The sequence below is a fragment of the Carica papaya genome, chromosome 9, assembly GCF_054855325.1.
Source record: "Carica papaya isolate Zhongbai chromosome 9, ASM5485532v1, whole genome shotgun sequence".
In the NCBI taxonomy this organism is placed as follows: domain Eukaryota; kingdom Viridiplantae; phylum Streptophyta; class Magnoliopsida; order Brassicales; family Caricaceae; genus Carica; species Carica papaya.
This window is the reverse complement of record NC_142317.1, coordinates 16820994-16845268: the sequence shown is the minus strand read 5'-3', so window position 1 is coordinate 16845268 and position 24275 is coordinate 16820994. Positions and strand designations below refer to the sequence as shown.

The 24275-nt window shown below is 32.9% G+C and overlaps 1 protein-coding gene across 12 annotated transcripts in view; it reads left to right on the top strand.

Moving 5' to 3' along the window:
- ATM (Serine/Threonine-kinase ATM-like protein) overlaps positions 1–24275 on the top strand; it is a 124881-nt gene that overhangs the window by 90111 nt on the left and 10495 nt on the right. For 11 of the 12 annotated variants that reach the window (XR_015816501.1, XR_015816502.1, XR_015816503.1 and 8 more), the window contains exons 52-64: positions 7139–7205; positions 7315–7389; positions 7578–7700; positions 7908–8072; positions 8144–8242; positions 15888–16039; positions 16140–16341; positions 16409–16456; positions 22390–22473; positions 22829–22912; positions 23267–23347; positions 23437–23526; positions 23605–23667. Coding sequence is in view for 8 of the 12 variants with exons in the window: in XM_088211798.1 (XP_088067924.1) it covers positions 7139–7205; positions 7315–7389; positions 7578–7700; positions 7908–8072; positions 8144–8242; positions 15888–16039; positions 16140–16341; positions 16409–16456; positions 22390–22473; positions 22829–22912; positions 23267–23347; positions 23437–23526; positions 23605–23667 (1333 nt within the window). In the remaining 4 variants the exon portion in view is untranslated. Of the gene's footprint in view, positions 1–7138; positions 7206–7314; positions 7390–7577; positions 7701–7907; positions 8073–8143; positions 8243–15887; positions 16040–16139; positions 16342–16408; positions 16457–22389; positions 22474–22828; positions 22913–23266; positions 23348–23423; positions 23527–23604; positions 23668–24275 lie in introns of those variants that run through there. The other variant, XR_015816504.1, reaches the window with a different exon arrangement.

Here is a 24275-nt window from a genome sequence, read left to right as displayed (position 1 = left end):
AACCAACTATTTTCTTTCTCTGTGAAGGTGAAATAAGTTTTAATATTTCATTTTTTGTTAATGTTTTTATTTCTTGAATCATGATTTTCTTCCGTTTAGAATCTTCTATAACTTCTCTCAAATTATATAGAATATACACATAGAAAATAAATTAGACAAAAACTCATTTTTTAAGAGTAATGAGTTTGTCCATATCATCAGATAAATAACAAAATTAGATATAGAATGTTTAGTGCAAGATCTGACTCCTTTTTTAAGAGTAATGAGTTTATCCATATCATCAAATAAATAACAAAATAGAGGTAATTCACCAGTATTTTCAGGAACTGAGAAAGATTCTTGACCTGAATTAGACTATACGTTGGCTTTCTCTGTCTTATTCTTTTTTCAATACTTCTTCAAGTCTGGCTTAACCAGACGTCTCACATTATCTTATTGAATGAGACCTTCCGAATTAGAACTCTCCTCTTGAATATAACTGTTAAGAATTAACAAACTGGGCATACTAGGCATTACTTCTTCCTTCCTCTCCACCTGAAGAGGTTTTAGGTTTGGATTTGAAATAAGGCTCAGATTCCCTGAAAGTAACATTAGCCACATAGTATCTTCTAAATGGATTATGATAATAATAGTAATTTTTTTAGTAGAGGAATATCCAACAAGTACATATTTAAGAGTTTTGGATTTCAACTTGTTCATATTTTTAGCATGGAGGAAATAAACACATTCAAACACCTTTGGAGAAATAACGTATGAATTGTTTTCTTGCAAAATTTATAGAGGACTTAAAAAATTAAAAATTCTCAAAGGTATTCTATTGATAAGATAAGTCGCTATGAGAATTGCATCTCCTCAGTAACTTTTGGGTAGATTCATAGTGAGTATAAGAGACCAAATTATCTTTAATATGTGTTTATTTTTTCTTTCAATAATACCATTGTGTTCACTGGTGTAGACACAACTTGCTTGACGGATTATCCCATTAGACTCCAAATAAGTATAGAATCTACCATCCATATATTGTGTACTGTTGTCTGTTGTTAGAATCTTAACTTTAGTATCAAATTGTATACATATCATTTTATGAAATGATTGAAAGTATGAGAATACATCACTTTTTTGCTTTTAATAGATAAATTCATGTTTATTTAGTACAACAATCAATGAAAATAACAAACTATTTATGATCAAATAAAGAGCTATTTTGAATAAGTCATCTAACATCAAAGTGAATAGTGATAAAGGATAGGACTTCTATGCTTATTCAAATGAGAAGAACTCCTATATTTAGTTAGCTCATATGCATAATAAAATAAAGAATCCATTAAAGTTTTTTTAAATAAATTGAGATATAATTTTTCTAAAATAAAAAAAAAAAGATGTCCCGACCATCGATGCAACTGTAAGATTTTCTGATTGACATCGGTATTTCCGAAGGTAGCTTGATTCTCAATTATGTTTTTGTTTTAATTCAAGAAATGTAAGTCATTCTGCAATCTATCAGTGTCAAATTGTCGTTCCTGTTTGAAGATTCTGAAAGACACAATAGTTAAGAAAAAAATCAATTTTTATAGTTAAAATCTCTAGTGATGACGCTAATGGATAAGAAACTGTTAAAAAAAGTAGACACATAAAGAATTGAAGACAGAGTAATGGTTTAAATACAATTAATGGAATCTGTTCCAGATATAAGAGTGTATTATTCATCTGCTGTACGGACATGTTTCTGTCATGTGTCTATTAACTCGAGAGTTTATAATCCAAGTATCAGAATTGGAAATAGCAGAGAGATGAATAATACCTAATTTTACTATTTTTGACGTACCAATAGTTGATGAATGGTTAAATTGGGAGATGAAACATTTTAGGTTTTGAATCTTCTCGTTTGAAAAAACTCCAATAGTTGATGAAGGGTTACCCAAATTAAGAACAACCAATTTCTTTACTCTTGTAATTATTTAAAATAACTAGAGACAGGAAAAAAATAATACCCAGTAACGAAGAACGGATCTTTTAATTAGCACTACAGGATGCCAAAAAGGCACTGCAAGCTGGAACTAGATTTGTCTAACAAGAAAGCGGCTCGACTCGGTTTGGTTTAGGCTCAAATGCAGACAGCTTGGCTCAGGCGTGGACGGACAAGATCGGAGTGGTTTGGTGTGCAGAATGGCGAGATTGGACGTCCTCGTACACAGATAGCTGGAATGGTGCGGCGAGAGACGTCTGTCCGACACACACAACAGGGTTTTGTGCGCGGATAGAGTAGTTTGGCACGCTGGAAGTCGAACGAGTCATCTCTAGATGCGGAAAGGCCAGAACAGTACAACAGAGAGCTCAAACCAACAAATCAGCCGAATGCGTGCAGCCGTATGAAGGAAGGCCGAAGATGCGTGATTTGTGCCGGATCACGTGTGAAAAATGCTTGATCTGTCCCGATTGAGTGTTTCTGGGGGCGTTCTGGCGATTTTCAGGCCGAATGGAGTGTTGCCGGCGACTCGTGTGGCTCGCACGCCTTTGCGGCCGGTGGCGCATGTGGCTTGCACAACTTTGCGGCCGGTGGCGCATGTGGCTCACGTGTGCGGAATCAAAACCAGATTCTCGGCCGGTAGTGAGCGGCGACTCTGTTTGGGTGGGTGGTGAGATTAAATCTTTGATAGGTGGGTATCAACTCAACCTATTTTATTATTTTAGGATTTGTAAAAACCCTTAAATCAGAACTCTAAAATATTTTAATTTTGATTCTGATACCATGAAGATGTTTGGAGAAAAATATTCTCTTTTTGTTTCTAATGCAATTTATGTTGTTACAGACGAAATATATTTATAGAATTCCTGCCTACTAATAAGGAAATTACATTTATAGTAGAGAGTCTAATTTATTATAGTCAACAGAGTTCCACCACTAAAACTGGTGTGCCTTTCAACTCTCTCTCTTCTCTTTCTTTTAAAAACACTTAGAGAAACAACTTCAAGTCATGGAGAAACTAAAAGGTATAGGTTTGTTCGCAAATTCCGGTGTATTTTCTACTTTGCATAGACTAAATACCTCAGATAAACTCTTTACATTAGTTTGGTCATAGATTCCGGAGTCACAAATTATATGATCAATTTATCAAAATAATTTAGCACCTACGTTCCATGTCCAAGCAATAAGAAGATAGTTACTTCTGATGGTTCACTGACCATCATCGCAACTACACCATATAAGTCAAACAATCTCTTTTTGTACAACAACTATCCAAGAAACCTATACCCACTTTGGGGAATCACACCATCAGTTGCAAACTCAACAAAATTATATTTGTGCAGAAAAAAAGGTCCAAATAGGTCCAACACCTCTATATAAAATGCCGCAGCCCATACCCCTCTTATAGGCATGATCAGAGTATAACACTTAAGTTAAAGAAAACAACATCAGTTCATTGATACAAAGTGCACATAAGTGTTTACATACATTGACATGTACAATATATTCATGTAAATATGGGCTCTAAAATTTTTCTTATTTCAGAATACAAAAATATAAAATAGAAATCTCGATTCTAACTTCAAAAGGTCCTTCTCTATACTACTGCTTATTTCTGAGCAGTCTTCTCGGTATCTGAAAAATTATAGAGAGGTGAGATCTACAATCCCAGTAAGTGAAACCACATCTATGTTATATAATTCAACACCTTAAATCCACAAAATTAGAGTTATAGTGTTGCATTAAAAATAAGCCTCCCATGTCATCACTATTATGGAGGTTTGGTCACCCACACCTCTTACTACATTATGCATGGGCACAACCACTCACCACATCTACACACCTGAACTACAAAAGGGTAGAGTATGGGTTCACTGCATACAACTACCTAGCATAATGTAGGTGGGAGTCGAGCACCCTTTCCCCACAATAGCTAATGCACACACAATAACATACAGACGTACATCGTTATCACGGAGGTTCGTTCACCTACATCCACTCACTACATTATGCATAAGCACAACCACTCATCATATCACCCACACACTTGCATAATGTAGGTTGGAGCTTAACATCCCTCTGTAGTAGATCATGCACAAACAATAGTATACATACGTGTGATCACTATCATGGAGGTTCGGTCACCCACAGCTACTCACTACACTACGCATAGATAACCACTCAACACATCACCCATATACCCACATAATGTAGGTGGGAGCCGAATACTCCTTCTACACAATAAATGATGCACCCACAACAATGTACATAAATGTCATTGCTATTATGCAGGTTTGGTCACCAACAACTATTCACTATATTATGCATAAGCACAACCACTCAACACATTACCCATAATGTAGGTAGGAGCCGAACACCTTCTCACGGTAGATAATGCACACAAAACAAAGCTACATTTTAAAATCTCATTACCATGACCTCATTAAAATCATTACACGCTTTATCAAAAATCAACATCAACAATATACTCAAACCACATAAAAATATACATATGTAAATAATACCACAAAAAACCACTCATATATATATATGTATATACATACATGGAAAATGCGTCAAAACTACATAGCGCTAATGAAGCCATAAGATCCACTTACATAAGGTCTTATGCGATCAATTCAAACCCCTCCGCTCACTTTTCAACCTCAATTCTTAACTCCGGCAAAGTCTCCCCTTATATTTTTCTCAATTCTTTTAGTCACTTGGGCCGAGTTTTCTCTTATGAATACTTCAATTTCCTATCATTTCAACAGCATTTTCCTTTAGAATTATCATTATTTTGCACTCAAAAATATCCTCATTATAGATAAAATAATTCACTTGGAAAGAAATCCGAAACTACATACTTTGCAGAACATGTAGTCTTAATTCCGGCCAAATCTCGGCTTAATTTTTAAGCTTTTTCTCTCAAAATTCTGACAGAGGACTGGCATGATTTTGGCTTCTTTCTTGACCTAAAAATCAACATAACATTACTCTAAAAATCATCCCAGAATTTGAACTAAAACCGAATTCAAAAACCAAAGAAAAGCTTATCTAAGCTCCTCGGGTGTGGCCTTCTTCTTTGCCGTAACTTGCCTCCTCTTTCCTTCCTTTTTCTCTTGTTCTTTCTTCCTTCTTTTTCCTTCTAACTTTCCCTCACAATCCCACAAGAGTATTCCCTCAATTTCTCACAAAACTCACACATAATTCGTTGGTCACACGCTTTCTTCTCTTTCCTCACCCTTTCAGGTTCTCTTCTTTGTCTTCTCTCATTCTCTCTTCTCCATACGGGTTGGGATGCTTTCTCCCCTTCCTCCAGCCCCCTATTTAGAGAAAAATGAAGCCAAGATAAGTTGGAAAGAAATGGAACACATGGCAAGCCAAAAGCTTGCCTTAAATGACCATGTTGCCACCTCATGCTTTTCTTTCCACCTCTTCCTCTTATCACGCACCTCATGCTTGTTTCTAGATTTTTCTTCCACCTCCTCTTTGCTTGACCAGCTCATCCAGCTTCCAGCGGCTTACCCACTAATTTTTGGCTCTAATTAGATTCACCTTAGACCCACATAAGTCCATAAGGCCCAAAACCACAAGCTTTTGCCATGTCTTCACTTCAAGCCACCACTTCAGGCCCAATTCTAAAGAGTTCTTGGCCCATTTTTTGTTCACATGTTTCTCGTGCTTTTAGCTACTTATCATCGAAATTGTGCTCAATTGGATATCTTTAAGCCCATCTAAGGCCCACTCAAAGCCCAAAAGATTCAAATCGCAAGCTCCTTCACATATCTTCACTTCAAGCCGCCTCTTCATGCTTGATTTCTAGAGAATCTTTGACCAACCTTTAGTTCACATGCTCCACCTCCTTTCAGCTGCCAATCATCCAAATTTGGGATCAATTGGACCTCATTAGGCTTATTTAAGGCCCAGTCAAAAGGCCTTAAGATCAAAATTGAAAGCAACTGCAAGCTTATCCAAAATCTCTTCGGGGTTTTCTTGTTTTCTCCCAAAATTTCTTCTAAGAAAATTTTTCTCTTTTGACACACTTTTTCCTTTATATCTTGACTTGCTCTCCCCCAATTTTGGGCTTCAAATTCCATGTGTTTTGGTCTTAGAAAGGAAATTCATCCAAATAAGTCATTTTAGGGTTTCCTGAGAAAAAACTTGAATTTCATTTCCCTTCCAGTTTTCTTGTTCCAAAAATTTTTCTCATTTAACAATCTTTATTTCCCATGTTAACTATCACTCCCCAAAATTTCAGTTCAAAATTCCATCGATTGGAGGCTCGAAAAGCGTCTCAATCACAAAAGGTCATTTTCTTTCATTAACCGAGAATTAGGGTTTTCATACTTAACCTAATTCTCCATTTCTCTTCCAAATTTCACTTTTGACCTTCTCATATTCCCAGAGTATTTTTCAACTTCTTAGGATGTCATTTCTGTCTCAAAAAGTGCTCCTCAGCCGAGGAAAATCGATTTTCCCCTTTGAGGGAAATTTTCACTCTAAGGGATTTCCATTGACCTGATTGCCCGTTTTTCTTTCCATTTGCCTCTAAATTAAGTCTTTATACTTGCTACTTCTCTCGGCATACAGATACATGCTTAATTAGCTACACAAAACATGAGAAATTTGTATGGGGAAAATCCAGGTTATTACATCCCTCCCCCCACCCCTAAAAGGAATGTGGGTCTCCAAATTGAACTTACCAAGGGTTACAAATTACTTGACCTTCAACATAATGGTGCTGCCACAATACCTTTACCAGTAGAATCGCCTCAATCATGATATCTTTTCTTTGCAATCCAATATTTGTCAAGGATTTCAACTCCTAATATCTCAAATGGTCCTATGCATTTGGGAGTTAACTTTTCTTTCTTCACAGATCACATAATACCTTTGGTTGGTGAGGTCTTTAGAGGCATAGGGTCGCCTACTTCAAACTAATAATAGAACCTAACTCATAGGTATTTGTTCCACTGTTTATTGATTACTTTGGATAAGATAGTTACGGGCATAATTTTGATGATGTTGAACATATTTACTAAACAGCTTCTTAGTATACTACTTGCCATCGAATGAGTTTCTTTCCTTTTATTGTCCTGAAAACAAATTAATTCCTTATCTAGACTTGTATCTTACACAACTTTTGTGTTTTTACTTGTTGAATATTAGTTGTTTGAGGGCATTGAAAGAGGGAGACTCCAACGAATTTCATTCAAAGCTGAAGCGTACAAAGGAGGTTACATATATTTCCAATCAATCTGCATTGATAGGCTGCTGCATGTTTTGCATTATGCTAAAATTGGATGTTTTTTAGGAAATGCTAAAAATTATATTTTCTTCTTCAGGAGCTTGTGTGGTCTGTATCTCATGTAAGTGAGGAGAGCACCGAATTTATCTATTCAACAATCATTAAACTTCAGGTACCTACTATACCTTTCATACATTGCTTCTCACTCCCTAGCTTGAGATGAAGCTCCTTAAAAATTAAAATTATTCTTGGAAGAACAAGGAACTATAAGAGAAGAACTAAAATTGCTCCGTCAAAAGCAGTTTTTCTTCAAATTCTTGTTCCATATTCTGCTACATCAATAATCAAGTCCTTTTACAGATTCTTTACCATCTCGGAGTAGCTTGGAATATACGATGGATGAGATCGGCATGTGAAAGAATAAAATATTGTCCAGATTCACAAAAGTTATACGTGGATCCTGTAATTCCTTCCATGGATCAGGTATTTGGTCTCTCAGTAATTGTATCCTTTTGATGGAAATAGCTCTGAGTGTCTTATTTCATGTGTCAATCAATCAAATTTCATGAGTTTCTTTTTAGTTACAAAATAACAATTTCATCGTAAATGATGCAGTTACATGAAAAATGAATACATGACTATTAGTTTCATTTTCTTTGGGTGAGTTAATTTTCTGACTGTCAAATGCAGCTGTCATGGCTGAATATGGATTGGAACTCCATTTTGAAACAAACTCAACTCCATATGAATTTATTGGAACCGTTTATAGCATTCAGGCGAGTCTTACTCCAAATCTTGAATTGTGAAGAGTCTACCATGCAACATCTTTTGCAATCTGCATCAACTCTTCGGAAGGTATGATTCGTTTCAATTTTGAAAACCATCGTATAATCCCTCTATCTGATATTTTGTTCGGCATTTTGTAGGGCTCTAGGTTTTCCCAAGCAGCTGCAGCTTTGCATGAGTTTAACTTGCTCTGTGTGGGACATGGTGGAAGATATTCAGCTTCATATTGTCTTGGAAGGGTATAACTTTTTTTTTGCTTAATCCACATTATTTTTTGAAATCAAAATGTTTCATTAACAAGAGCATCGAAGATTTCTGTTGGAAAAATATTTAATTGGCTTTTTATCCACAATTCTGCATGAATCCTCATGTAGATGTTCTTTTAATTGGAATAGATGTTCTTTTAAATTTTTTGTAATTATTATTATTTTATATTTTAAAGTTATTTAGGTTATTTAAATTTATCTAAGCATTAAAATATTTTAATTTCCTTTAGGTATATTTAAACATGTAGGAATTAGAATATTTTAGATTCTCTTTTATATTTTTGCTCGTTAATTGAGGTATTGTAATATTTTAATTTTTTCTATTAGTTATATTTTAAATAATGTAGGAATTAAAATTTTTAAAATTTTCGATTTTGTAATTTTCTTATTAGTTGTAATTAGTTCCTATACAAAAGCTAGTAGCTAAAAACAGAAAGAGGAGACAATGGTGAATTAAGAACCCAAGGTTTCATTCTATGTCATCTCTATGTTTTCATCCTTATTATTGTTCAATCCTACCATCTTGTTTAGTTGGTCTCTCCTACATTCTTTACATTAATCCCTAATTCTGGTGCCTCTTTTTATTCGTTTGTTTCTCACCTAAATTCTTCTATTTGTAAATAATCCATAGAGCAAATTACTTAATAATTACTTATCTTACATCAGTTGGTATCAAAACTTAACGTTTTTATCCTTAACTCTGCCACTTAACTGCACAAAAAAAAACAAAGAGAACCTTAAACTTTCCACCACAACCAAATTGATCAAATTCACACATTATATTCACTTCCAGATCATATCAACTTTAACTTGACACAGGATCTAGTAAACTTTTTGTACAAATTCATTATATATTATATCCTATTATTTATGATGTGTTGTACAAAGTTTTTTGTCCCTATGAATTCATAGAAAGTATTGAGATACATTCGCAATTTATTCATATCCAATGTCAATTTATTGAAAATGATATCTATCTTAAAAACTCTCTCAATAACCATTACATATATGATAATTGTTATCAATTAAATTTTGAGTATGAAATAGACTTAAATTCTAAATTAGGAAAGGATGGGATATTCTGCAATAATTGAAAATTAAACTTCAGAATTGTTAAAATATTACAAAATATATTGTGGAATATTTTTATATAATTATTAGTTGATTTCTAGCATTAACAGGGTATTTATGTTTTCATATATAGATCTCCTATGTATATATACCCCTGATCCTTTGGAATGAGACACAAGAAATATTTTCTCTATTTTCTTTGTTATTTTACATGGTATCATAGATATGATTAAGATTTTAGGAGTCAGAATAGATCAAATTAAAGAAGGGTTGAACAACTCATTACTGGCAACGGAGGAAACCGACCACCAACCACCGACCTCCAACCAATTATATTGCGGGTGGCACGGTGGTGCACATAGAAGAAGCGGAGGAAGTCGTTTTCTCGGCTGTTTGGGGTCCGCACACGTCGGGGGGTGCCAGAGGAGGTAGTTTCGTGTGCGGGTCGCGTATCTGAGCACGAAACCAAAAGGCCAGAGCGGAGAAAGCTAAGGTTGAGTAGATCACGTGACAACAGTGTTTTTTGGTTCTCTGACCCAATTTGGGGTGATTTTCCTAGCTCTATTTCAGATTTAAGTGCGCATTTGGTGGTGTCTAGTGGCGGTGCGTGGGTTTCCAGTAGTAGTGCGTACGGCAGCACTCGGTCTCCAGTGGTGGCAGTGAGGTTCTGGTGGTCCTATTGGCAGCCATGTGTGAAGAGGCATTCTATTTTCTTAGAATTTTTAGTTTACTTGTAGTGTCTTTCCGTGTATCTCTTGGCTACTGTGTTTTGGGTATTATGAGTGGTATTTTTACAATTACTAGATTAAAATGGGTGATAATAGTATTTACTATTACTGCCATGAACAAGAGTATATAAAACGATATTGTAAGAAATTGCAATATCGCAATTGAAGAATACAGATCGCTAATATTGTTGTTGCTACTAGTAGCTCATCTTCTGATAAAACTGTTATGATTTCAACTGACGAATATGCTAAATTCTTTCAATATCAAAATCTTTGAATAAATTTTTTGCTTTTGTTAAATCAGAGAAAAAATGTTTTATCTCCTTCTCGAACAGATGTTAGATTGATTCTGGTGTTACAGATTACATGACAAGTAATTCTAATATTTTTTTAAATTTTCGACAACACACAACACTTTTTCCTATAACCATTACCGATAAGTTAACCTATAACATTGTGGGTTCCGAAACTACAAAACCTAGTTCATCTATATCTTGTTATTTGTGTTATCTCTATTTAAACTTGCCTTCAATTTGATTTATGTGAGTAAGCTTACTAAAGATTTAAATTATTGTATTACATTCTTTTTTAATCATTGTGTTCTTCAAGTTCTTATGACGAAATAGATTTTTGGTAAAGGAAATACATTAGATGGTCTTTACATTCTTAATACATGGGTACTTCGATCGGTTGTCTGTTCTAGTGTTATCTCTCCATTTAAAGCATATTGTCAATTGGGACATCCTTCTCTACATGTGTTGAAATCTCAGTTTCATAATGTATCTTTACTGTATTGCGAGCCATATCAGTTTGTAAAACATCACCGTAATCCGTCAAGTCTAAGGATCAATAGACGAGCTGAGTCTGCTTTTGAGTTAGTTTATCCTGATGATTGGAACTCCTATCTTGTTCCGTCCAAAACAGGATTTAAGTATTTCGTTACTTTTGTGAATAATTTTTCTCCAATAACTTGGATATATTTTATAAAGAATCATTTTAAAGTATTTTTTTACTTTTGTCTTTTTTATACTGAAGTCAAGACATAATTCAATATTTTTGTATATGTATTGAAAAGTGATAATGTCAAGAAATATATGTCAGATTCATTTCAAAATTATATGACTCAACACAGGATCCTTCACCAATCCTTGTGTGTCGATACACCCTCCCAAAATAGAGTCGTCGAGAGGAAGAACAGATATTTTCTTGAGACAATTCGAACCCTCTTGTTCCCAATACAAGTCTCTAAGCAATTCTAGATTGATGCTATTTTCACAACTTGTTTCTTGATTTATCATATGCCATTTATACTACTTAATGGAGATGTTCTTTATACTTTTCTTTTTCCAAACAAATCTTTGTTTTCGGTGCAAGTTAAGATATTTGGTAGCACCTGTTATGTTTAAGATGTGCGATCTAGTGTAACAAAATGGGAGTCAAAGGCCTTGAAGTGTGTGTTTTTGTGATATTCTCAGCTTAAGAAAGGATATCGGTGCTACTCTCTAAATATCAATAAATATTTGGTATCAACTGATGTGGTCTTTTTAGAGAATACACCATTCTTCTCCTCATTATCCAAGTCTACAAGTCATGGGGCAGATGATGAATGGTTCATTTATAATTTCGCACCAGGTGCCTTTACTGAGCAAACAGATAATAGTATTTCTGCAGATGATATGCCTCCAACTCTCCTTGAGTAAGTTGATGATAGTTTTAATGTGCCTTGACCTAGTTATCACCACCAATTATTCATTTTTATTTTAAAAGATAACAGATTAATGATAGATGTTCTGCACTAGGTTCATCGTCATCTGATTCTATCTCACAAGATCTTGATTTTCTCATTGATCTTCATATAGATAAATATCAATGCAACATTTCTAAGCCAACTTATTTTATTGGTAATTATATTTTATATGACCATCTGCCTATCTCGTCGAGCTTTTTCATTGTTTTTATATATTCAATTTTCATACTCAAAATAATTAAGAAAGTTTTGAATCATTCTGATTGGTATAATGCAATGCTTGAAGAGATAAATGTTTTCGACGAAAATCATACTTGAGATTTGGTAGATTTACCGAAAAGAAAAAGGGTCATGGGGTGCAAATGTGTATTTTCAGTCAAAATAAACTCAGATGGCTCAATAGTAGGACTTAAAGTCATATTTGTAGTAAAAGATTATGCTTACACTTATGGAGCGGATTATTTTGATACCTTCTCTCCGGTGATCAAATTTACATCTATCCATGTATTCATCTCTATTGCAATATCTTGAAATTAGCCCTTACACTAGTTGGATATTAAGAATGCATTCATTCATGACAATATCTTAAAATAAGTGTATATGAAGCAACCGCTTGAGTTTGTTACTCGGGAGAGAGTACGGGAAAGTCTGTCATTTGAAAAAATATTTATATGGTTTGAAGTAGAGTCCCCGTGCGTGGTTTGGTAAATTTAATTAAGTACCTCTGGAATTTGAGCTGAAAAAGAATAAATGTGATCACTTGATATTTTATAGACAGTCGACAACTAATCTTATATTTCATGTTGTTTATGTTGATAATATTGTCATTACAGGAGACTCTGCAAGAATATTATCTTTCAAATCATTCTTGCATACCAAGTTTCACACCAAATCTTTGGGTCAATTAAAATACTTCTTGGGAGAAGAAATAACAAGAAGTAAGAAAGGATTTTTGTTTCAAAGGAAGTATGTACTTGATCTACTCGTAGAAATCGGAAAGTTGAAAGGTAAGACATGTAACACACCAATGATACTAAATGTACACCTTACTAAAGATGATGGTGACTCCTTTGATGATTCGAAAAGGTATAAACGATTAGTTAGGAGATTAGATTATCTCACATTGAGAGGTTTTGAAATAAATTTTGTACTACCTAAAAGGTGCTCCAGGACTTGTTATATTGTTTAGCAATCATGGGTATACTCACATTTAATACTTGTAGATGTTGATTAGACTGGATCTAAAATTGATAGAAGATCCACTACAGGTTATTGTATTTTTGTTAGTGGAAATTTGGTATCATGAGGGAATAAGAAGCAAACCATTGTGGCCTGATCCAATGCAGAGTTCGAATATAGAGTTATTGCCAAGTTCACATGTGAAGTTTTATGGATACAACACCTCTTAACGAAAGTGGGTTTGAATTCCATATTACTTGCAAAACTCTAATATGATAATTAAGTTGTTCTTCATATTGCATCAAATTTGGTGTACCATGAAAGAATCAAACATGTCGAGATTGATTGTCACTTCATTCATGAGAAGATTTAGGAGAACTTAATCTGTACCGGTTATGTGAAAACAGGGGAATAATCAGATAGTATATTTACAAAGGCTTTGAATAGAATTCGAATTGATTATTTTTGTAACAAGTTAGATATGATTAATATATATGTTTCAGCTTGAGGGAGAGTATTAGAATATTACAAAATATATTATGAAATATTTTTATGTAATTATTAGTTGATTTCCTACCATTAATAGGATGATTTATGTTTCTATATATAGATCCCTCTGTTATGTATATATACTCTTAACACTTTGAAATGAAACACAAGAAATATTTTTCCTATTTTCTTTGTTATTTTATAAGAATAAAAGTAAAATTTCTTTTGTGTTAGAAGATTAAAAACGTTAAGTTCCTTTCAAACCGCCAATAGCAACTCAAGAGATATTGCTCTTGCTGAAGTTGTTTCTATTCATGCAAATGATGTTAATCAACTTCCTCCTTTCAATATTCTTGTTCTACCTCCTACTACTAAAGTGGTTCCCATCCATAATGACTGCATTAAGATTTATGGAGATAATTTCATTTTCCACCATTAGTTTTATAATTCCATAGAATCTACTGTTTTGGTTAATTTTCAGTTTGTGTTTGAAAATTATCAAAAGTTTTGGCTTTTTGAAGAGCACCTTCAAACCTTGCCTATTTTGATGTTCACCACGTCAAGTGCACGTTGAGTCGTTCATATCTACAATGTTGGTTGACTTTAAATTTTTGTTTGAGGATTATCAAGTCTTGGCTTTTTGAAGATTTTGAAGAGTATCTTCTAGCCTTTCTTATCTTAATGTTCTACCACTTCAAAACTTAATATTTGAGTTTGCATTAAATGAGGTTGAATGATGCAGAATAAGATCTTAAATTGCAATAAATTTTCTATTGATTTTTTGTAGTTGATATTATTTTGTTTTTCAACCTATTTAGTTTATGTAAGTCTAAATAACATTAAAACATTTAATGTTCTTTTGAATAGATTTTGGGAATAGAAACTTAATAAGTTTTCTCTTTTATAATTTTGCTTATTAGTTATAACTAGTGCTTCTACCAACAAGACAAGGAAAAGGTAACGAATTAAGAATTTCTTTGTTAGGATCTTATTCCGTATTATCTTAATTTTTTTTGTATGTTTGTTCTTTTTATTATTATTTTATCTAACCTCTTTCATTCAGTCTACTTCTATATATTTCTTTGCCTTGACCATTAATTTCTTCTAATCTATCTTTATTCTTGTGTTTCTCTCCTAAGTTCTTTCTATTTCTAAGTTATTCATCTGGCAAGTTAGTTTAACTACTACTCGCCCAACATCAATTGTGTTATTTGTTTTCTATAAATGCATTTCTGGTAAAGCTTCTCTAATACTTTTGCGGTGGTGTCTGATGGTTTTCAAAAAATTAGACCAAACATACAAACTTTTTAGCACCTATATTGAAATTTAGCAATAAGACAGTATTTTAAATGGACAGAAGAGTAAACCAAGTTCTTTCTATTTATCCTTCATGAAAACTGAAACTAGAAAATTCTTTGAAATTTGTTGATCTTTAAGAGACGACTTTTACCAAACACTTGATGTCTTTATTCTCAAGAAGCTGTATGTTGTATTTTTCCTTTTCATCTTTTTACTATTACTGTGGAAGCTGAAGGTAAGCTAATAAGATTTACTTTGCTTTCCTGCAAAGAAAACTCTCTCATAACTCTAGATATTCGTGTTATAATGTCTTGGAACATAATTGTCCATGGGAATTTCAACAAACATTTGACTGTGTTTAATTCTAAATTTATCAATGCTAATTGTGGTCTAGATGTTAATTCTATTTGTTTATGGTTAGAATGAAATATAAAGTAATAAACTAACACCTTCCTATGCTCAACTTAGTTATTTTGCATAGTAATGTTTCTTTTTACTCTTGAGATCCTGTGTTCAAACTTTCGGAACTCACCGCCATTCTATCATGACTCACTTTTTCTTTGCTATTATTGTGCCTTAAAATCATGAAATGTCCAACTAATCTCCCTTGGAATCAAACTTCAGGAATCCTGCCTTTAAGCCTTTGTTAGGGTTTAATCATGCTAAACTCAATTTTCTGATTGCACATGAGGAAACATACTAAAATATTAATATGGAATGATAATTTGGACTCTTTCTCAGGATTTAACTTTTTTGGATCAGTCACCCATCTCTGTTATTTCACAATAGCTAAAATGTTGCTTTTATGAAATGCGTAACAAGATTTACTTGCATTAAAAGAAAACAAATACAATTTTGACTAAGTGGCTTGTGGATAAGCACCTTCCTATTGTCTTATGGATAATATACTTATTTTACTATCAAAAGATGAACCATATTATTTGACATTTTTGTCTAATAGTGGCTAAATCATGGAGAGTGTTCTTTTCTTCCTTAGTTTTCCCTCTCTTTAGGCATAGTGGACTCTTTTAATCAGATAATTCCGATTAATCCATTAAGAAAATGTCAAAGTGGCTCATCCTAAAGTAATCGCATGTTTTTACAGCTTGAAGAAGCAAAGCTGTTGCATGCCCAAGGTCAGCATGAGATGGCTATAAGCCTTGCAAAATATGTGTCAGACAATTACCAGTTGAATGAAGAAGCATCAGATGTCTACCGCTTGGTTGGGAAGTGGCTTGCAGAAACCAGATCTAGCAAGTTATAAATCATTATTAGTTTAAGTTAGTTAGTCCTGGTTGCCATATTTCATTTCAGGAACATTAATTCTGTTTCATCTCTTTATGACTTTCGAATACAGCTCACGGACAATTTTAGAGAAGTATCTGAAACCTGCAGTTTCTGTGGCTGAGGGTGACAAATCCACTTCCAAAAAGTCCATTGAAAGACAAAACCAAACTCAGTTTCACCTTGCACACTATGCAGATGGTTTGTTTAGGAGTTACGAGGAAAGACTTTCCTCGACTGAATGGCAAGCTGCAATGCATTTAAGGAGACAAAAGGTATATAATGTTAGAGAGAGAAAGGGGGGAGAATTGTTTCATATTAACATGATTGTTGATTGTGCAGAAAATGGAGTTGGAAGCACTTATTAGGCGCATAAAAAGTTCAACAAAGGTAAGTGATAACAATAAAAGAATTTATTCCTTCCCAATCATTTGTGTCACAAAGTATGCAATTGGAAGTAGATCTCTCTCAAATTGCTTTTTCTTTTTGTAAACACTTGGTGCCTTGTGAATAAAACTTTCTTTTTTATTATTTAGGAAAAATGTTGCATTTTTTGTTAAAGATATGATAAATTAGGTTGAAGGATATAAAAATAAATTATATCTTTTGTCATTAACTATTTATTTTCTTTTCAATTTTAGAAAATTTGTACATGTAGGTTTAATTTAATAGAATACTCATCAAACCATTTTTAACATAGTCTCAAAACTCTAGGTTAAAAAAAAGAATCCTAGCCTCAGTTACAAATCTTATTCGACTTTCGTTGATGAAATTTAAAAAAAAAATCCTAAAAGCATTAGGTCAGTCTTCATAGCTGACTATTGAAGATCAACCACGAGCCACCACCCCAACCACCTGAAGTAGCCAGACCGGCCTTCATAGTTAATGCCAGAACCCTACTCTGCCACAACCTCGTTTCTATGTCTCGTCTTTGCTGCAAGAATCCTTCTTCTCTATAGCGACCAAACACAGACGCGATGCCATCTGCCGCAACAAGAAGCAGACGTGGCCCTCACACGACCAAACACAGAAGCCAGACGCATATCGGCACTGTCTATTGAGACCCTCCACGACCAAACGCCATTTGCTCAGAGCTTCTCTATCATGACTAGATACAGATGCAACGCCTCTATTTGTCTTGCTCAGTTCGGGTTATCCTTAGCCACCGCCTCTTACTATCTCAATCCCAGTCATGACACACGGGTGGACCTCCGTGCACAATCTAGATGAATCACAAAAGCCCTAAATATCGAAAAATTCTCTGGATAGACAGAAATTTGTTTCACACGTGTGTGTCCCTATGCTGGCTGCTGATACGTTTTTGTCGTGGCCCTAGCTAACTGTTTTTTGTTTTGCTGGCCACTAATCAGTTTCACCACTTCTCCAGCCTCTATTTCCACAACTTGCAGCAGCGAATTCCCTCTTCACGCAGCCCTATGTTCATAGTAAAATCTTTCCGATAATTTTTCCTTTTCAACAGTAATTATCATACAATTCCTAAATGATGTGGGAGGTAATCACAAAATACTGGACTGTATTTCCACATGGGAATTCCACTAGCGAATTTTGCCAATTTAGTCTACCTACTGGTTCACAAGAAAAGACTATTTGAGTTAGTCATAATTAATTCAAACCATCCTAAAAGGAAAAGGAAAGCTTAACCATTTTTCGGGTACTGGACCATGACCTAGAGACCCTACATTTGATGCCTGGGATGAAGAGGATTCCATATTCATGGTATGACTCTGAACTTCATGACTTCAGAAATAATCAAGATCGTGATATTTCTGTCCACAGGAAAAGTAATGTGGGATGTAATCGGCGAAATCTACTCAAAACTCAAGGATGCTGCACAAATTAGTACCTAACGATCAAGACATGGTCCACCAAACAATAGCACAGATCAGCAAATGAATATTCTAACATGTTCAAAAGCTAGTGGCAAGAACTAGACCAGTAACCCAATTTGACCATAAAATGCAACAAAGATGCAGTATGTCTCAAAAGTTTTGTGAAAAAAATCGTACATATCAATTTTTGGTAAGACTATACCATGAGTATGATCAAGATTGAATCCAGATATTGGGAAAAGAGGAAATGTCATCACTAAATGAGTTAATTACTATTATAACAACAGAAGAAAGCAAGAGGTGGGTCATGCTAGAACCTCACTCCACTGATAGTTTAGCCCTGACCTTACGAGATTCCAAACCAAATCAGCAATCAAAGGAAGTGAGTCACCTAGAGAACCCAACGCCCAGAGCAGATAACAGGGATAATATTTGATTTACCTATTATAAAAGGTCCACACACACTAAGGACAAGTGTTGAAAATTGTATAGCAAGCCCAGTACCTTCAACAAAAAATTGAGAATACAAAACATGTTCTTCTTATTGTGTAAAAATTTAGAATATAAAAATTTACTCTGTGAAATCTGTCAAAATTGCAAAACATAGGCGTGTACATTTTCTATTAGTAATAAGAAAAATTTTATTCTATTTTCATTCATTCACAATGATATTTGAGGACCAACTCACACACTTAATATTTCTAAAGTTCGATGGTTTGTGTCATTTATTGACGATTGCGCTAGAGTCACCTAACTATTCTTACTCAAAACCAAATATGGTGTTAGTCATATCATACTCCATTTCTGCAATATTATAAATACTCAATTTGGAACATCCATAAAGAATTTTATATTGACAACGCTAATGATTCTTTTCAATGACATACTTTCATCATTCTTTCATCAGAAAAAATTCTTCTTGAACCATCCTGTGTCCACACTCCACAGTAGAAGGAATAGCAAGATGCACAAATAGTCACATTTTCTAAAAAAGTTCCAAAACAATATTGGAAATAAGTTATCCTTACTGTCACCTATATTATTAAACGTCTGTGCACAAGTATTCTTTATTTTAAAAGTTCTCTCGAAATACTTTAATAGTTTTATCCAGCAATAAATCTTATAAACTATTTGAATGGATATTTGAATGTGTTTTCATTATTCATATTCATTCAATCAAAGAGGAAAACTTGATCTCCAGGATCTTAAAATGTATATTTGTGGGCTACTCCTATAAAAAAGAGTATAGATATTACTATCTGCCCATGCAAAATTTTATTTCGCATACATCACATTTTTTGAATAAAAATCTTACTTCATCTAATCTTATTTTCAGGGGAATATTAGATTGGAAGATAAAGATATAAAATTCTTAAAAGGATCTATCACTTTTGTCATGTTGGGTTTTTCTTGATGAAGAAAACTTAGATTTCCATTTAATTCATTAACTACAAAATTAACAATTTAAAATGTTTTTAAATAAAGTTACATGAAAATCAAAGTTTCTAAAAATAATCTACCATTATCTAATAGATAAATATAAATCAAATATTTTAAAAAATAAACTCACTAATTACATAATATTTAAAAAATAAACATCGGTTAAATCTAATTAAAGATAAAACCTTACTTGAATTCAAATTAATAAATAAAATAAATTATAATTTTTATATTAGTCTTCAACATTCTCCCTTAATACAGAAACAATAATTATCAAATTTGTCTTGTTGGAGCACCTCTCTTGAATGTCTTGTTTAATTTTCACATTTTGAAGTACTTCTCTTCAATTGTGGATGTACATCTCACCAATCTTCGGTTATTGATGCACTTCTCATAAAAAATCTCTTGGAACACTTCGTTCCAATTTTCAAAAAAGAGATTCTTCTTTTTGAGATAAATTTGTTTACTCATTCTTTAACTTGCAATTTTTTTTTGTTTGTATATGCCACATCCCACAAATTAAAATATTGTATATATGTTTGCATTTTTACAGCCCATAATTAATAATTTTCTTCTGTGAAAATAAGAGGTGAATCAAAATAAAAGTGTTTGAGATCATATTTACTGTAAGGAACTTGCTTGTTTGCTCTTTATATTTTTTTTCTCAAAAATTCGTGACCAAGAAATATTCTAATACAACTTGTTGGATTTTTTTTTTATAAAAAAATTTAAATTTCCATTGATTTCACTCAATTCAAAATTAATAAGTTAAAGTGCATCTAAATAGGATTACATCAAAATCAAATCTCTTAAAAATAATTTCTCACTATTTAAAAAATAAACATAAATTAAATCTTTTAAAAAATAAACTCTCACTAATTACATGATATTTAAAAAATAAATATGAGATAAATCTAATTAAAAATAAAAACTTTATTTAAATTTAAATTAATAAATAAAATAAATTATAATTTTTATATTAATTTTCATTATGTCACACTCTTCAAAACTATTACCACTTATTAGAACCCACCAAAAAACTCATCACCACAAGAAAACCTTTAAAATCCATCATCTTAATAGACCATGCCAGACCTTAGGTTTTCTCAGATGTATACAAGAATGAATATACGGAGTAATGAGCTAAAGTCGGTCCAAGATTCTGACATTGATCTTGGAATTAAGGTAAATTCTTGAAAACTAATAGTTTAATAAGGATATACTTGTTGCACTTCGTTAGGGTACAAAAGAATGCACTAATATGTATTATGTCTCACAGTTTATATTATTTGATAAATGCTCATCAACCTATAAAATTTTCTCACAAGTTTAAATAATTAAATATTCTTAACATAGTATCTGAGTCATTATCCTACAAAAAAAAAATGTTATGAGTATAGAAATGCAAGCATTTGAAAAGAAGTAGGCTTAGAAGATAGTGGATTTACCCAAAGAAAAATAACTCATGGGATGCAAATAGTTTTTACAATTAAATATAAAGCAGCTGAAACAATTGAGAGACATAAAGAGAGAGCAGTAGCAAAGGGCTATATACTGATATATGGATAGACTACAAAGAGACATTTGCATCAGTAACCAAGATGAAGACTATCCGAATTTAGTTGTCATTAGATACTCACTTTAATTGGAAGCTATAATAATCTAATGCAAAAAAATGTATTCCTACATAGAGATCTAGAATAAAAAATATACATGAATATCTCACCAAACTTTGATAAAGAAGTAGAACCAAATAAGGTATATAAACAAAAGAAGATACTTATAGACTCAAACAATCATCAAGAGTATGATTTGGCGAGTTCACAAGGGTAATGATAGATTTGGAATGTACGCAAACTCAAAGAAAGCACACTCTATTCATTAAACACTGAGAGACACGGGGAGTTATAGCTCTAATATACGTTGATGACATTATCGTAACACGAAATAATGAAAAAGAACAACTAACACTAAAAAGGCGCTTGACAAAAGAATTTGAAACGAAAGAGATAGGCAACCTAAAGTTGTTTTTTGGGAATTGAAGTTGTTTGCTCTAAATTTAGGATTGTTATTTCTTAACAAAAATACATTTATGATATGTTATAAGATATTGGTGAGGTAGCACTTCTATTGATCTTAATCACAAATTAGGAATAGTAGAGAAAGATACACCAGTAAATAAGGAAATGTATCAAAAATTAATTGAAAAATTGATATATTTATTTCACATGAAACCAGATATCATCTATGCAGTAAGTATTATAAACTAATTCATGCATAATCTAAAAAAATGCACCTACAAGCAGTCTACAAAAGACTGCAATACCTAAAAGGGTCATCGGAGAGAATTATATTTACTAAGAATGACAAATTGTTCTTGAAAAACCTATACTGATGCAGGTTATGCATAATTAAATTTTATGCAGAAGATCTAGTACATGCTACTTTACTTTCTGTTGGGACAATTTAGTTATCTGGAAAAGTAAAAAATAGATTATACTTGCTCGATCAAGTGCAGAATCAGAATTACAGGTAGTGGCACCAGTGGTATGTGAACTATGGATAAAAAAATCTTGAAAGACTTAAGAATCAAGTGGAAAAATCTCATGTGCCTATTTTGTGATAACGAATTGACCATAAACATCGCTAACAATTTGGTGCAATATAGCTGGACAAAGCACATCGAGATCGATAGATATTTTATCAAAGAAAAACTTAAAAGCTACTTAACATGTACCTCATACATGCCTACCAATTCTCAATTGTCAATTGTGTTAACGAAAGACTCAAGCAATCTAGCATTCCAATCTCTTATTGACAAGTTGGAGATGGACGACATCTACTCGGGCTTGAAAGGGAATATTAAAAAGATAGTAAATTATGTTAAAGTGTATGAAGATAAATTATATCCTTTGTAATTGTTTATTCCTTTTTCTGTTCTAGAAAACTTGTACATATAGAATTCTAATATTTAATAAAATACACATCAAATCATTTTTAACACTTTTTATGAGATTTTATTTTTATTTGCAGAAAGACCAAACTGACTACTCATTGAAAATACAAGAGTTGCAAAAACAACTTGCAATGGATAAGGAAGAGGCTGAAAAGTTGCAGGTTTTATGTTTTCCTATTGATTTTGTAGTTACTCCTTTCTCTTTAAGTTTGTGAATGTGAAAAAATTGGTCAGTTCATCAAATGGGGCATACAAATTAAATTTGGTAGATTTCTTTGCTTGCCCCATGTGTCTATACAATGAATTTTCCTATTAAATGTAGTTATCCAATAAAATCCTTATATAACTCTATCTAAACTCTAATTCCGTATCGACAATCACGTGTTAACCAGTGGATCATACTTCTTGGATCAAACTTCTCTAAACCAATTTGTACTTTTTGCTGCATGTTGCTGTCCTACCATTGTCTGCCATTTTTTTAACCATAAAACTAACTGAAGTTTTTTAAACTTCCAGGATGATAGAGACAATTTTCTCAACCTTGCATTAGAGGGATATGAACGTTGTTTGGTGATTGGCAACAAATATGACGTAAGAGTGGTATGCATCTTTAGCTGAGTCATGTTTGCAACTAATATAAAAAGTGTTGTGCATCCTCTCTGTGGGGCAATGAAGCTTTTCTTCGGACAGTTGAGACATAATAGTTTTGAATGGAGATAAGTTGCTTAATTACAGCAGTTATAGATCTTTAGTTTTTTTATGTCTTATGAGTTAAATTGTGAAACTACCTTTGACTTCTAGAAGTTGGTAAGTACTTCTGTTTCTTTTTTATAGCCATTATATATACTCCGCTGTTTTATGGCCAATATTACCAAGATGTCATTGATTGTTCCCTGATGGTTAACATGTTTTCTTCAATATGATGCCCTTCAAATAGCTAAATTGTTTCTTTAGGTTTTTCGACTGGTGTCCCTGTGGTTCGCACTCTCATCAAGACTAAATATCATAAAGAACATGCTTAGTACAGTTGAGGAGGTAATAATGAAAGAGTAGGTTTTGTTAATTTCTGATATACATCACCTGATGCCAAAAGTAAGTCTTTTGTTGAAAGCTTTTTTCTACAGGTTCAGTCATATAAGTTCATACCATTAGTTTACCAAATTGCTTCAAGAATGGGAAGCTCAAAGGACGGTGTTGGACCACATAGCTTTCAGGTGTGAGACTGTTCACCTGTGTTAATTGTTTGTGAAGAAGTCAAATATTATTCCTAATCTGCATTAGTGGCTCTGCAGTTTGCTTTGATTTCCCTTCTCAAAAAAATGGCAATTGATCATCCATATCACACAATCTTTCAGGTACGTAAATTAAGCATTATGGCTAAACTCCTGTCAAGAAAGGTCAAACTCCAATGCATAAGAGCTTTACTCTTGTGCAGTTTGAAGAAAAGCATTTGAAAGATGCTTATGTGTAACTCCGCTAGTAGATAAGAAATAGATAATAGAATAGATTTCAAATGTTTATTTTATATTTTTGAATTTATAATACTCTAATACATATTATAATTAAATGACTAATACATATTACAATTAAATGAGAATTCTCTTTAGTTTTTAGTTTAGAATTCCCACTGTATTTTTTTTTTATTTAGAAAGATATGTTTAGAAAAATACAAAGGGAGGCGAAAGCGAGAAAGTTTGATTTGTTTTGTATAAGGGAAATCGATATTTATTTATACTATTTCGACCTATATCGAAAAATAAGTGTAATGAAAATAGGATTAAATCAATAAATCTTAAAATGAGACATGCACCATAGCAAACAAATGAAACTAGACGATTCAATCAAATTCAATTTTTGTTTTGACTAAACAAAACAGTTATGTATTAATTGACAATCAATTACAATTCGAATTGACTAATCCGGTATATTTTCCACATTCATAAGAGTTCCTCTATGTTTCTGC